At 32.2% G+C, this 15,940-nt stretch overlaps 2 protein-coding genes across 2 annotated transcripts; one reads left to right on the top strand and one right to left on the bottom strand.

Moving 5' to 3' along the window:
* Positions 1–9,289: 9,289 nt before the first annotated feature.
* Positions 9,290–11,955, top strand: LOC108469993 (proteasome subunit beta type-1-like). The gene is made up of 7 exons (XM_017771161.2): positions 9,290–9,450; positions 9,585–9,692; positions 10,401–10,482; positions 10,721–10,850; positions 10,939–11,081; positions 11,170–11,256; positions 11,715–11,955. Exons 1-7 carry the CDS (start codon positions 9,404–9,406, stop codon positions 11,787–11,789), a joined length of 672 nt encoding a protein of 223 aa, XP_017626650.1. The 5' UTR covers positions 9,290–9,403; the 3' UTR covers positions 11,790–11,955.
* A 1,671-nt stretch (positions 11,956–13,626) lies between these two features.
* On the bottom strand, positions 13,627–15,456 carry LOC108470142 (vestitone reductase-like). Its single transcript, XM_017771384.2, has 4 exons — positions 15,271–15,456; positions 14,460–14,987; positions 14,056–14,251; positions 13,627–13,985 (listed from the first exon to the last, which is right to left on the bottom strand). The coding sequence occupies exons 1-4, from the start codon at positions 15,389–15,391 to the stop codon at positions 13,844–13,846; spliced, it is 987 nt and encodes a 328-aa protein (XP_017626873.1). The 5' UTR covers positions 15,392–15,456; the 3' UTR covers positions 13,627–13,843.
* Between the last annotated feature and the right edge of the window lie 484 nt (positions 15,457–15,940).

The raw sequence follows: 15,940 nt of genomic DNA, 5'->3' as shown, positions 1-15,940 counted from the left end.
ATTTGTCACAGCCATTTGTTGACAGTGGTCATATTAATCATTAAGAAGACACAATGGTGACAATGAGATAAAATAGTATTGTATTAAGTGAATGGATTTAACTCAAAGGAATCAAGGATATCATATGAGGGTAACACACACATGACGAGGTCATTGGACAAAACAATTGGATGAATTGTTTTCGTAAAGAGTATACAATAATGAGTTTTCAATCATGGTACTTTTTCTGGACCGACTCCATGATTAAGTAATTGTGAATTATTGGAACAATACTTCTGGACATAATTGTAATTACTAGAGCCTAATTGTATATGTCTGATTGGTCCCTCTACTAACTCAACAAAAGCTCGATCAGACTGCATTTGAATTAGAAGAAAATTCTACGACTTTGGAAATAATTTAATTGAGTCGATTTATTCGATGCGGAATTAAATTAGGTGTTCGTGAGAATTATTCAACTAGAGAATTTGATTAAAGAATTTTCTTAAAAAATTAATTTGAAAAATCTAAGTGATTTTTGGAAAAAATAATTTTGATCAAATAAAATTAAATTAATCAAATTAGTATGTTGTTTTTGGAAATCAATTTTCAAGTCAGACAATTGGCCCAATGGGTAATTAAACTTGAAAATTCGACCCGAGATCGTAAATTGGGCTTGGGAGCCCAAAAACTGATACCAATACCCAAAAACTGGTCGAACTGGACCCTGTATATAAACCAAGTCGATGGTCCAACTGGTGGCTAGACTGAACCGATCAGGTGTCGCTGACTGTTACGTGTAAATATGTAATGAAAGAGTACATATACACCCATATTTATAGAGGCATATGTTCGAGTACCCATGCTAGTATACTCATACAGAATGTACGAGTTCCCATATTAGTGTACTCATACACCCAAGTACCACCAAAGACCCCAAATACATATGTATTTGGAGGCTCTGGTGGTACTTGGGTGTATGAGTACACTAATATGGGAACTCGTACATTTTGTGTATTTAGGGTCTCTTGTGGTACTTGGGTGTATGAGTACACTAATATGGGAACCCGGACATTTTGTATGAGTACACTAGCATGGGTACTCAAACATATGCCTCTGTAAATATGGGTGTATATGTACTCTCTTGTTTGAATCCCTTGAATGTGTGCCCAAATGGTTTGAATGGTTAGGTATGAATTGGACTTGAAATGACATGATTTTAGGTAAATTTTGGGTTCACACGGCCTAAGACACGGGCTATCACATAGCCGTGTGTCATTTGAAATTCTTAAGCGTTCCAAGTTAGTGAGTTACACGGCCTGGTGCACGGGCGTGTATGGCTACTCAGTGAGTTACAGGAGTAAGGATATGGCCATGTCTCCCTCGTTCGAATGTTACACGGCGTAGGGCTATGTCCCTATCAGCACAACGCTACCTTTAATTGAGCTGTACATGGAGAACCAGCCCCTATTGGGACACATGTGATAGGACCACCCTGAATCTGTAACACCCTATACTTAGCCCGAACACCAAGCTCAAATATAAAGATGTCACACTACTGTCTCACTACTTGTACGTTACAATATTCATCATTTTAAAACTGATACATGTCAATCATAGCATTTGCACATGTTATAAAGCATATGTGCATTAATCATCATTAAATCATGCTGGACATACATCAATGTAACTAACCATGTTAAAAATTCAAGCATTTGAATCACTTAGCAAAATTTCAAATTTAAACACGTAAGAATCGATACTGACCTTAGGGTATCAATATTTTCTGTAAGTGGTATTGATACCACTTGGAAAATCGATACCAAACTTGCATTATGTTTCTCACACAAAAATCATATTGTCAAAAATTATCGGTACCTATCATAGAGTATCAATATATTTACCCAGATTATCGATACTCAAGCAAAGGTATCGACATTAGATCTTTATTTTGACTTCCCTACACATTTCAAAACACAGAGGTATCATTTTTAAAACTCGATTATCAGTACCTCTGCCTGATACCATAAAAATACAGCATACAAAAGTATTTAGTCCCTTCCAATTTAGTTTCTAAACATCATGCATCAAATACTTTGATAAATAATCATCCAAACGACTAAATCTAACAGTTCAAAATGTCAGAAATACGTCGGAGCCAAAAACATGACGCCATTATCAATTTTTATAAATCTAAGCATACTTATAACTCATAAACCTCATAAGCAAAAGTAAAAATTAGCAAAATGTTCAGAACTAGCATGGCTATAAATAAGTCTACCACATTGTCTTATTCCCCAAAACATAAATCAATAAATAATGAACACCTAAGAAATACTAACAAGTCTTCCTTGGATCACTCCCTCGGAAAAACCACACCGCTCACATCGAAGCATCATTAATCTGTATATGTTGAAAAAAGTGGGTGAACTTAAACAAGCTCAGCGAATGATTAGAAAATAATCATTATGCAAATATGTCATCATCCATCCACAAAACAACCATATATATACAACTACAATATTCCTATGTCTATCATCATATAATAACTCTTCATGCATTATCTATTAGTTCATTTAAATAACATTTACATACTCATTCAAGTATGTATCTATAACGCGTAGGTTTGTGCAAGTGTATACAGTCGTTATCAAGTAATAAGTAAGTAAAAGAGTTATCGTCTTCATAGGGACTGTCTATGTTAATCAATTAATTGCAAAATTAAAGTTTTACAAGTTGGTAATAAGAACACAATATTTCGAGTGATGGATGATTAAACTAAATTAAATTATCTAGATGCAAGATGATCCCCATTGCAATTCTAATCTAGGTATGATAATTAATTAAAATGTATGAGATGAATTTAGCAGCAACAACACAAATTTCAAAAACCAATAAATGAATAGGCTAGAATAATTATATCATTCAACTTAATTCATTTTTTCTCATGTTTAACAATGTTTACAAAATATTCTATGGCAACTCGATCTTTCATGAGTTTGAAACCAAATTAAGTCTTTTCAGAATCTTTTACTTATTAAAACATGTATTTTATTGATTATATTAAACTAAGGTTTTATTAGAATTCATGTGAAGTAATAGAGATGGGTTAGGTTTGAAACAATTTAATCACATAAACCTAAAAACTATGCAAGATAATAGATCTCATTACAGTTATTATGAATGTTTAATTTAGTCGGGTTAGGATCTAAATTATAAGCATGCACTTTTCAACTATTGTGTCTATTAGCCATTGTTTGGTTAGGATCGCTCAGCTAATTCCCATGCATCCAATCACGTATGAATGAAATACATGCTTGAGTTTAATTGAAAACATGAATGGCTGAGGCACAAACACTATAAACATGATTTAAACAAACTTCATTGAATTGGCGCAATCATCCTGGCTAAACATATTTAAGCTACCATTGTTGATAACAAAATAACAAAACACATTGAAAACATGATTAAAATCAAAGTAACAGGTAAAGGAAGAATAAACTCTATTTAAATCTGTAGCCTTGTGAACTTCGATTGAAGAAGTTTCCTCTCGTCCTTGTGTTACTCCTTTGCTAATGGCTCTTCAAGGTGGTCAACGAAGAGATGATCTTATTAAGGTTTTAGTGGCTAAGAAAGAAAGGAAATATGGAATGCTATTCGTGAGAATGAAGAGAGGGAATGAGAGAATGGAAGAGAAATGTTAAATGAAGGATGAATGAGGGATGCCTGAAATGTGAGATGGGAGTGGGTATTTATACTTGAGGTTAGTGGAAGAGTTTACTAAATATGGCATCAAAGATCCTTTAGATTTCTCCCACCTTTGGCCGGCCATAATATATAGAAAGGAGGGTGAGTTGGTTGCTTGATTCAAGAATAAAATCATTCTTGAATCATACAAAGGGTAGACAATTTCTTGAACAAAATTAATGTGCTAATTGTCGATGATTTTCCAAGTGTAGGGACCTCCAAATAATTATCCCAAAAGCTAATTTTTTGCTGCCCAAATATCCTTGCTGAATTGAGCTTCTCTTCTCCTTGTTTGGACGGTTTTGTGACCCATTAAAAGTCAATCTTGTCTACCATGTAGCACCATTTTTCACTAGGTCAAAGCAACATTTTCATGACCTAATTTGCATGGTTTTGCCATCCAAGTAAGGTAGAATTGTTCATGTCCATGCAAAATTATAATAAGCTCTTTATTAAATCAACTTCATGGTCCCATTGCATAATTAAATATAGCACATTAATAAATAACATGAAATAATTTAATTTATGCAAAAATTAACATAATAAAACACAAATTTTCATATTTTATAAATTCATGTCCATTGTTAGAATATAAGCAAAATTTACTTAATTAATTAACAAATACTCGGGATTAGTATTATTTTTAAGTAAAAATGTGCTAAAAACTACTAGAAAAAACCTATATAATTTAGAGTTTACAATATCACATAACACATATTCTATTAATCATGTATCATATTTCACGCAATCACATATAATGATAAATTGGCTATTGAGGTATGAAAGATAAAATGGGCACTATCACCACACATTGGATACACGAATCTCCAACCACACAAAATGACTTATAGAGTTGAATATATCCCATAAGTGAAACATATAGCTAACACTCTCCTTATTTCCCCTCACATGTCTCGTTGAATGGAGCTAACTCACATTCCCTTACCTCACTAACATGTCTCAGAGCCTCAACACCCAAAATCACTGTACATATAGGTGAGTAATCACAATCCTATGGCATGCCAACTATATCCAATGGTTTCAAGATCACAAGGCCAAAATATCCGGAAACAAACACATATCGCTTCCTAATTACCCAAACACGATCACTACATATTTGCATTTTAAGCAAAACTCTGTCACTGTCATTTCACATATTTATATCATGTACACAATTGCACTTTTCACAATAGATATCATAACCACATATCACTTGACATAGCATTTAATCACTATACACATTTTTATAATCACATAAGCTTATACATCACAAGGTAAACATAGATATGATAAAGTTTACACTCAGAATTTAGAGTAGGGGTTTAGGCTACCACTAAATTCTCAAATAACACATGACTCATGTCTATGAGTAATTATTCCAAACACTCACCAGTACGTTTTCGTAAAGAAGTCGAAAGTTCAACTAGCATTTCTTAACTCACAGATGGTCCTAGCGAGTCTGAAGCTTTAACACAATAAATTCACACAATAATACATTAAAAAATTAGCCAAGGACTCACCACAAGCAATCAAAAACATAAGCCTAAACTAAGTTCTCATGTAATCGAAACCTTTAACATAAAAAACTTTAAATTCGAATATCTCGATTTATATGCAGTCTTTTCACCTAAAACCAATTCTGATCATCTTATAATTCACATATGACTAGTTTTCAATCTTTAAACTATACTAAAATACTCAATTCATGGTATCGACTTTTTCGACATGTTTTATGGCTATTTTCTGAAAACTCATTAAAAATCAAGAAATCTTTATCGAAAATTCAAAACAAGTTTAGAAACCTCTTAATCATGTCAAAACTAATTGAAAAATTCTTTGAAACCATATTTTTGTTCAAAATCCCAAAATTTACCATTAACGACTCTATTTTCGGCTTTTAATCAAAACATGAGATTTAATGGCTAATAATTCAATTTTAAAGACTAATTAACATTAAAAACTTATAGGTAGATGAATAGTTACCTTTGATGGAAGAAAAACAAAGATTTTATCGAAAACCCAGAAAACTCACACGTGAAGAAGATGATGGATTTTATAAAGTTTTGGGGTGTTTTCTTAAAGATTTATGAAGATTTAATACTTAGGGAATGATGGAAATCAAAAGAGTGAAAAATTAACAAAGAAAATAAAGGATGAGAGGTTGGGAGAACAAGGGGCGACACTAACAAGCAAAAGAGAAGAAGTAACCTCAAAACTGTAGGTAGGGTGATTTTTAGGTTCAATTTTAAAATTGGTAAAACTGCAACATAAATGCTCACAATTTTGTCTTTGTTACAAATTAATCCATTTTCTAAAATTAAATGTTTCCAAAATATTTTTTCAAAAATTGATTTGATTTTCCAAAAACCATAATATAAAATATTACCGATATATCATGCCGCAAAATTTTGAACACTCTAAGGCTAAAATTTCTAAGATACCCCTAAAAATCTTAGGCTCTATTTTGGGGTGTTACAGAATCTAAGATCCATTTGGAAGTAAGTTTGGAGGTTTCGATCGTAGAAACCAACTAGAAATCATCATCTCTTTCTTCGGTTACACTAGCATTAGCAAGTTCTGCTTTCTGCTTACCTTTTCCATTGTTTTCAGCCACCTTTTATTTTTATTCTGAAGTTTGTAACATTGTGCTTTAATGTGGCCTATCTTCTTACAATAGTCACGTTATTTGTCTCGATTTCTAGATTTTGATCTTACCCTAGACCTGCTTCGATCTAACTTTCTAGATTGTTGTTTGCCTCTTGCAACAATGACTGAGGCTTTCCCGTCTGACTTCTTATTTGGGCCTAACTTGTTATCAAGTTTATGTTTGCTCAATAGATTTCACTTTACATCCTCGAATGAGAGGTTATCTCCCCCATAAATCAAAGTTTCCCTGAATTTTTTGTAAGAAGAAGGCAAAGAACATAACAACAACATAGCCTGATCCTCATCATTGATATCTATTTTGAGATTCTTTAGGTCATTTAGAAGGGTAACAAATTCACTAATGTGAGTTCTAATAGACTTACTTTCAACCATTCTGAATGTTGGCCAGAGATTTTTTCATATATAAGACTTCTAGTTTCCTCCAAAAAACAGACGCTATTTTCTCCATTAGAACCTCCTAGAACACATTATTCGTGAGGCATAACTGAATAGCAAATAAAGCCCTTTTCATCAAGCTCTTCCCATTCTAAATGATTTATATCCGGAGACTTCTTCCCTGTAACGACTTTGTTCAGACCATTTTGAACCAGTATTGTTATCATCCAAACTTGCCATAAACTGAAATTTGTAATTCTGTCGAACTTTTCAATATCGAACATTGTCATTGCAATCTCTGAATGGGTTGAATGTGAAAATTGAACTAAGCTCTGGTACCAGTTTTGTGACTCCCTTGACCTAACCTGATTCACTGAGTTTAAATCTCGAGTGTTACAAAACAATACAAAACATTTATGAAAAACAATTTACAAAGACTCACAATATGAACAGTATATGTGTATGAGCTAGTATAGAACTCACCTGATTCTCACCGATTGTAATTTAAAGCTCTAGATCAAACATCTAACACGAGAATAATAGAAAACGCTGCTTACAAGGTATAAGAACACCATTAAAACTCATTCGCATACTACTTATCTTCATCTCAAACACAGATAAACCTCATACAAAACCTTATTTCTTCATCTTACTGTTCATGCAACTCTAATAGACTTACTCTTTCATAACTTTAACATAAAGAGTCGTAATATTTACCTTAACATGGAGTAATCACTGATAAAAATCCAAATCTACAACTCCAACCTAAATAGAAAGAAATATTGTTGGTTCTTTAAGATTCAAATAGCAACACTTTTCAAGAAGGAAGAAGAAAAACTCTCCCTTTCTTTAGCCTAAATATCTATAAATATAACTTAAGTCTCTATTGGAACTTGACACGTGTCACAAACTTCCAAAACTACATTTATAAATAGTTTACAGCTATAGAGAGAACCTATATGAAAATTCAATAAATTTATACACTTGATTCATCTATTCTATTAATTTCTAGCCAAATCGTTTATAACGTAACTAGCACACTAACTTAATGAACTTGGAGTATAATACTTCCGGCGATAACCTAATTAACCAAAAATCCTCAATACTCTTACTAATCTATTTTCTTCTTGCAACTCAACACATTCTAAATTCAATCCTTACATAATATTCTAAAGTCTACTATGCGCTCTATACATCAAGAACAACAATTGGGCGGATAGAGTCGCTTTTCACAGATTACTCCCAGCCTACTCACTAGAACTTAGGACCCGCCAAAACTGAGTGTTACAAGTTTGTTGGGGACAAACTTGTTTAAACAATGAACAGGTAAAATAAACAAAAAAATTGAAAAGGTTGAACACAAATTTTACGTGAAAAAAATCCTTAAAAGAGGATTAAAAAACCATAGGCAAAAGGAGATTTCACTAATATATAAAATGAGTACAAAGATGCAGAGAATCAAAAGAAAAAAACTCGAAACCCTGAAAAAATCTTTCAAACTCAAAACATATAATTCTCTTAATCCGTATATTTTTTATATTGTTTAAACTTATAGTAACTAAAGCCTATTTATAGGTTAAAATTCGTAATATTTATGACTAGAATATCCCTAAGTTAATCAGAATTTAAGTGGAAAACTAAAACAAAGTTTAATTGAGAGAAGAAAATTGAGAAACTTGAGGAACACGTCGTCACATCGTGATGTGGCTTTTGCATTGTCGGGACGAAGAATGATTGTGTCGTCGGGATAAAAGTCTTCTTCTCATCGTGACGTGGGCTACTCATCGGGACGATGAGTCTTCCCTTGTTGCAATGTCACTGACTGTTTTGATCGAAATGCGAGGCATATTTCCACAAAAGCAATAAAGAACAATTAGCTTTTGGAGTCAAAATTGTGGTGGAAAAGTCAAACACAAAAGCTGAGATTTAGGTGATTTTGATTTTTGCGTTTGGAAGCAAAAAGTATATAAAAAAATAAATTAAATTATAATTTATGTATCATTATATTAAATTATTTAAATATTTCATTTATCGTTATATTAAATTATTTAAATAGTTTAATATTATGTTTAAGTTTTAAAATATTTTATACATCATTAATATTACAAATAATTTATATTAATTACTTAAAAGTGTTTAAAATTATACTTTATATATCTTTATATTGAATTATTTAAACATCATATTACTAAACTAAATTTTAACTTTCTACTATGATGTTAAAAAACATTTTAACCTTCAACCAAAATTTTTGACAACAATAAAGAACACTAAAATTTAATAAACAATATTTTTTTACAAAACTTTTCTATCTCACTTTTGAAAAACTCTTTTGAAAACTATTTTTCAACCGAAAAAAAAAAAACTACCTCTTAATTGAATTTCTTTTCAACCAAAAGAAAAAAAAATCTCTTTTATTGAGCATTTTCACAAACGTCCGAATATGATAGTGTCAGGTCGAAATGGCTTGGGTTTAGGCTCTATGGGCCTAAAACCCGATCCAAACCCCTAAAAGTTCTTTTTTGAAAAAAAAAAAAATTCTTGTTCGCGAAGCCAAAAATAAATCTGCGGAATAAAAGTTCTCTCAAATTGTGCAGTCTTTATTTTCTCTTCGGTCGACCTTTACTCTTTCACCATGCCTAAGGAGCAAGCTAACTGGTCACCTTACGACAACAATGGAGGGTACTTTCTTTTTTCCTCTCAACCTATAAATCACGCTTCTTCTTCTTCTTCTTCTTCTTCTTCTTTTTTCAATTTGGTTTCGTTATTTATTGATGTTAATGTTATGCTTTTCTTTTTTTGGATGTAATTTGCAGATCTTGCGTTGCAGTTGCAGGCGCCGATTACTGTGTAATCGCTGCTGATACTCGGATGTCGACGGGTTACAATATTCTCACCCGTGACTACTCAAAAATCTGTAAATTGTAAGTTGTTGAGTGCAATATCTTGATTTTTACATGGAAAAATGAACTAGAAAAATTTCTGAAAGTAATAGAACATTGATGTGGAAGGTATCTAATAATTTATTCTGAAGGTGATAGCCTATGATTTTTTTTTTATTTTTTTTAAAGAGGCATTTATTTTTCTTGCATAAGAATTTTTAAAGTCCTAATTAACAGGAATGTCAAGTTTTAATTTTTAATTACTGGTTAGCTGCGTTGAATAGAAGGCCGATTCTTGGTTAGAAACTAAGAAATTTTTGAAATTTGCTAAAAATGTTTGTTGTCCAAGGGATGTTTAAAGGTACTTTTGCCTCCAACGGTTGAAAAGAAAGGACGCTATAATTGATTTTACAGTTAAAGGAAAGGTATAGAATTCGCTTGTTTTCCGGCTAGCGATGGTCATATGTTTGATGATGGCTATTTGAGTGATATTTTTATTGCTATGGAACTGTAGAGGGAAGGAAGATACTTGTTTTCATGACAAGATAGTTTAGTAAAGAAAAGGATAAGAATGGACTATGATCTGCTGTATTCATATTTGGAAGAGAATGGTAAATATTTAAACAATGGCACTTTAGTTGGTGAATTTTAAGTGTTAATAGAAATAACTTGACTTGAAATTTTTTTCTGCTTTTTTCTGTCTTTCTTCTTTTCAGTTTCTAATCAGTGCCTTTTACTTTTACATTGCAGAGCAGATAAATGTGTTATGGCATCCTCAGGATTTCAAGCTGACGTGAAGGCTTTACAAAAGCATCTGGCAGCTAGGCACTTGGTAAGCTTTCAATTTTCGGGGAATATGATGGAACATTTGTTTTGAGTTTGAATGTTAGCTTCACTTTCTTTTTTGCCTAAACAAGTGTACTACAATAATTTCAAAAGACAGGTGTTCTTTTTAGATTTTGACGTAGATTAGAAATTTAAGGACAAGATCATGATCAGTAGTACTGGTAAACGTCTTCTGCAGCTGATATAATAAATATATAATTTTGATGGTGCTTCTCAAAATTCAGATTTATCAGCATCAGCACAACAAGCAAATGAGCTGCCCGGCAATGGCCCAACTGCTGTCCAACACCCTTTATTACAAGCGCTTCTTTCCTTATTATTCTTTTAATGTTTTGGGTGGTCTCGATAATGAAGGTAATCTGCCTTGAGCCTTAGTTGCTAGTTTTAAGCCTTCCATTCTAATATGAATAGGAATTGAATAGTCTAATGTTAAACCAATTAGGAAAGGGTTGTGTCTTCACATATGATGCTGTTGGTTCCTATGAGAAAGTTGGATACAGCTCTCAAGGATCTGGTTCAACACTTATCATGCCTTTCTTGGATAACCAACTGAAATCTCCAAGCCCGCTTCTGTTGCCTGCCCAGGTTGCTCCTACTTTTGATTATTTTATGTCTGATTCATTTACCTTATGCCATATATATATATATATCTCAAAACTGTTGTTTGTTTCAGGATGCTGTTACTCCACTTGCAGAAGCTGAAGCTATTGATTTAGTAAAAACTGTTTTTGCTTCGGCATCCGAAAGAGATATATACACCGTGAGTTTTATTTTATTTAGTTCATATAAAGATGGAAGTCTTTTATTTCTGGGAACAGCAGATATTGATTAGTGTCTATCGAACCAAGTCTGCTTCTAATTTATTATATCTCCTTATGTCTTCTTGTATTGCTATCTTTCTTATAATTGCTAGATTTCAGTTAGATCTTCATGAGAATAGTGTTTTTTATTTGCAATTAGGTGGCATCATGTATGGTTATTTAGTGTGAGGAATATTTAATTTATAGAAAATTTGAAAGCATTCTGTTGTCTGCACGAAATGCTGATTATTACTCGGAGTTGAGAGTATCTGATATAAGTAAGCTCATATTTGCTACCAGCTGATGATAAATGACACTAGGGCTTGTACCAGTTTTCCTATTGCTCTTGTTTGAATTGTTGCTAATAATGTGAATCAATCTCATAACTTTTTTTTTTTCTTTGGTAATGAGCAAACAGGGAGACAAACTTGAAATCGTTGTCATAAATGCTGATGGGATCCGCCGGGAATACATGGATCTTCGCAAAGATTGATTGATTTTCTACTCTGTGCCTGTTGTCTGAATTGAAACTATTTTCTTGATTTCAGATTGCGCTTAACCTTATCTGGATTTATCTGATGTTAGGGAATAATATAGACTTGATATGTTTTTTTTTTTTTTAATGTGGAAGAGGAACCTTGGGATGCTGCTTGGTGTCATTAGTAGTTTTGTTGGTTTTTCTTATCCCTACATATATATAATATACTAGGAGCAGAGCTCCACACTACGTAAGATTAAGAATGAACATATCCATCATTTGTTCAATCCCCTTTCAATTAGATAGACCACAATCCACCAAGATGTGTTCGATTATGACAATTAGAAAGGTGTCTATCGAAAAAGAAGAGGTAAAAATATAAATTGTTTTGATATCGTCATAAAAAATTTCTTTAAACTTTTGATAAGGGTCTGTGAAATCAAGAACCCAAGTTAGGGAATCATTGTTACTATTTGAGAATTAATTTTTGTTTTCAATTAAGGGACTAAATCCAAGTTTTTGAAAATTATCTGAGCTCAATGATACATTCAGTTTGAAGGTTGGAGACGATATGAACCATAAAAATCAGATTTTTTTCCTTGAATTGAAATTGATTGTATTGAAGGACAATAAAACAAACCAAGTCCAAATATGAAAATCCAAGCCAAGTTTGAATCAGAAAAATCTAAACGCTTCAAAAGGTCCAAAATTGAAAGGTCTCAAATGTTGGCGGTGCAGGTCCAAGTGAAAGATCATTTTAGAATCAAGTTCGGCCCAAGTTAAAGGTTCAAAACATTGAAGCTTGAAGTACCAAATATTCGGATTACGGTTTGATGCCACGTACAAAGGATTAAACTGTCGCTCACATGTTTCAGGAGGTCCGGCATTATACTCGTCGAATTAAATTAGTTAATTTATTATTAAATAGATGAATTTAGTATTTATTTTATTAAAAGAATAAAATAAGTCTAAATTATAATATAGATAATATTTATTGTATAAAAAGTGGTTTGAAAATTGTTTGTTTCAATTGCAGTTCAATTTCAAACAATAAATTTTATTTATAAAATCATAAAAATTTTAAAAATATTAACTCTATTAAATAGTAAAGATTAATTCTATTCCAATTTAATCTTACTTGATTTTCCTTTAAACACAGAGATTAAATTAATCTATTTAATAATAAGTAGACTAATTTAATAAGGGGACCTTGACATTTTTAGCCTATAGGCTTTGTTTACCATATTTGAAGTTAGAAAAACAATTTTCAAATTCATATCTAATTTAAAATCTAAAGAAACAATTTTTAAATCAAATCTTGATTTTGAATTAATATTTTAACTCAAATTAAAAAGTCAGAACTTTTAACTTTCGAATTTGGAAAAGTATTTTTTAATGAAATTATTTTTTATCCCCATTAAATTCTATACTTTATAATATTATATTTAAAATTAACATTTTATTTTATTAAAAAATAGACAAATACTATAAAAATTTTAAAATATTTTCTCCTGATAATTTTCAAACACTTTTCAATTTCAATTTGAATTTTTAGTTATGTTGAACTCTACTTTTCTTCCTTTTTTATAAGTTTTGTTTGATTGCTTCTTAGTTTTATTCAAACAAGTTGGTATAAAATTAGAGCATCCAAATACCACATCAATATTCATCTTGAGCCATTGTTTTAGAACATTTGGCTGTCCACACTTCACAATAACAAAGTTGAAAACATTAAAAAGGAATTTGAGGCTGTACTTAGATTTAAATAATGAGTCTTGGAGTTTTGATTATGTTTAGATTAATTCGTATAAGTAACGAACAAATAAAATTGAAAAGATCAAATGCACAAACGTTTATGTAGAAAATTCCTTTTGAGAGGATAAAAATTACGAACAAAATAGACTTCGGTTTTTCACTAATTGAGGAAACAAATAAGAATACAGTATAGAGAAAATAAACATAAATATATTAAACACACAAACCCATACCCGAAATCAAAATCCTAACTCACGAACAAAATATATTAATCCCTCCATTATTTGCATAGTAGAGATGGTAAATTTGGGTAACTAGAGATATCCTCTTTCCTTGCAGCACTGAATGGCTCCATCAAACATTTCCTCCACCCCATTCTTGAATTCGAAACCTGTTTCCAACAGTTTCTTTGATGACAAACCAGGACATTTCATACCTTTGATTTCTCCCAAGGATCTGCAACACACATAACGATTGTTGGACTTGTTTTATAATGCAAGTTTTAGAAAGATGCACAGGCACTCACTCTGATGATGGAATTGGGAACTCTGGGTATTTGCCACCAAGAAATTCAGACAACTTCTCAAGGCTTATGGTGTCGGAAGAACAATTGTATCTTCCTTTTGCATCTGGATATTCAAGCAGGAATATATGTGCCCTTGCCACGTCATCAACATGCACCATTGAAAAATTCAGAAGGAAACTATATTCAGATTGGTTCCCTGTACACATTATTCAGCTTCCTCGTCTTAGTGCACTGCATTTTCTCAGTATAAAACTGTGTATTTTCAAACATTATCATCAAAGTAATGATTTTAGAAATGAGGTTATTAAGATGTTTATTTAGGTTGAAACAGAGAAATATTACTGAATCAAAAACAACCCAACCAATTGAAGAAATTCTTCATGAGACAACTAGCAAGCTTGTACCTAAGACCAGAGCCAATGATGTGCGCACTGAACCAGGGAACTTGGGGCATATGAAAGGGCCTACAACAAAACTAGGAATCACTGTCACCACATCCAATCCATGTTGTGCACCAAATTCAAGAGCCGCCCTTTCTGTCCATGTCTTAGAAATAATGTAAGAATGTGCGTTTGGGCTTAATTTTTGTCTAACGAAATCCACATCAGTCCAGAAACTCTCATCCATCATGTCCATTTCTTGGCCATTGAAAACAACAGTGGATGCACTTGAAGTATATACAACTCTCTTCACTGTTTTTGATCTTAAGCATGCCTTCAAGATGCCTACTGCTCCATTTATTGACCTCTCAGTTATTGCTTCTTCAGATTCTTTGTTTTGGAAATCGACAGGAGTGGCAACATGGAGCACTGCCTTGGTTCCTTCAATGGCTGCATCGAAACTGTTGGGGTCACTAAGATCTGCACTCAGGATTTTCAGCTTTTCGGCTGCTCCTGGTAGACTTGTGAGGAAACTAAGGTCCCTTCTGTTTTCTGCTCACATGTCAAACCACTCTTTAGGAAAATAAAATAAAACACACCTAAAGTCTAAACATGCACTTCTTAGAAACCATCAAAAGAAAAGAAAATTGGGGTGTGAGGATTCTTTTTTTTTTTTTTTTCCTTGCAGGAAAGTGGGGGTAAATCATGTCCAGTTGCTCAAAATATTAATATTCTCAGCCTGAAACTGATATATTTAAATGGATCTGCTTATACATTGTGATGGTTCAAAAGAAAAAGTGTTCCTTGTTATTTTGAGTAAATTAAGTAGTGTTACCTGGATCAGCCCTAACAGTTGTACGAACAGAGTAACCCTCCTGAAGAAGGCTCTTGATGACCCATGAAGCTATGAACCCAGTACCTCCAGTCACACACACTGTTCCTTTATCTCCTTCCATATCTCTCTACTCTTTGTTTTATCCTTTTCACAATACTCTATAAATTAATATATATATATATATATATAATCTTGAGCTTTTCCTCATTATTTATAAAAATTATTGAATGATTTTCGGTTATTTTACCCAAATGACCAAAAAAAAATAAATTACAAAAATGATTCAGGTTCAAAGATAATTATCCAAAAGACTTAAAATGAGTAATAAATTTGGATTGAGGGACTTAATGGTTGGCACCACTTAAATTTCTAATGTCGAAATCATTTTTATCTTTAGAAAAAGGGGGATCGACTTTAAAACAAAATATGGAGTTACCACCGATCTTTTTCGAGGTGTGATCGGATCACCTTGAGATTGATCATTTTAATAAAACATTTTGATTTATTAAAACAATGATTTTGAATCTACGAAATTCGAGAAAAAAAGGGTTCGGGAGTCGGTTACGTATGCGGAGGAGTTAGTACCCTCGTAATGCCCAAAATTGGTACCTAATCAATTAATTAATGTTTTAATGTCGAAAATTTGAAAAGATTTTAGAATACAATCCCA

The sequence above is a fragment of the Gossypium arboreum genome, chromosome 7 (genome assembly GCF_025698485.1).
Source record: "Gossypium arboreum isolate Shixiya-1 chromosome 7, ASM2569848v2, whole genome shotgun sequence".
Lineage (NCBI taxonomy): Eukaryota > Viridiplantae > Streptophyta > Magnoliopsida > Malvales > Malvaceae > Gossypium > Gossypium arboreum.
The sequence above is the reverse complement of the archived record's forward strand: the minus strand, read 5'-3'. Positions and strand labels throughout refer to the sequence as shown.

Excerpts from the sequence above, each read along its gene's own strand:
- LOC108469993 (XM_017771161.2), top strand. The coding sequence starts at position 9,404 with ATGCCTAAGGAGCAAGCTAACTGGTCACCTTACGACAACAATGGAGG. Across the intron at positions 10,483-10,720 it reads ATCTGGCAGCTAGGCACTTG|ATTTATCAGCATCAGCACAA; the intron begins GTAAGCTTTCAA and ends CTCAAAATTCAG. Across the intron at positions 11,082-11,169 it reads CGCTTCTGTTGCCTGCCCAG|GATGCTGTTACTCCACTTGC; the intron begins GTTGCTCCTACT and ends TGTTTGTTTCAG.
- LOC108470142 (XM_017771384.2), bottom strand. The coding sequence starts at position 15,391 with ATGGAAGGAGATAAAGGAACAGTGTGTGTGACTGGAGGTACTGGGTTC. Across the intron at positions 14,252-14,459 it reads ATCATTGGCTCTGGTCTTAG|GGAACCAATCTGAATATAGT; the intron begins GTACAAGCTTGC and ends TAATGTGTACAG. Across the intron at positions 13,986-14,055 it reads TTCCCAATTCCATCATCAGA|ATCCTTGGGAGAAATCAAAG; the intron begins GTGAGTGCCTGT and ends TGTGTGTTGCAG.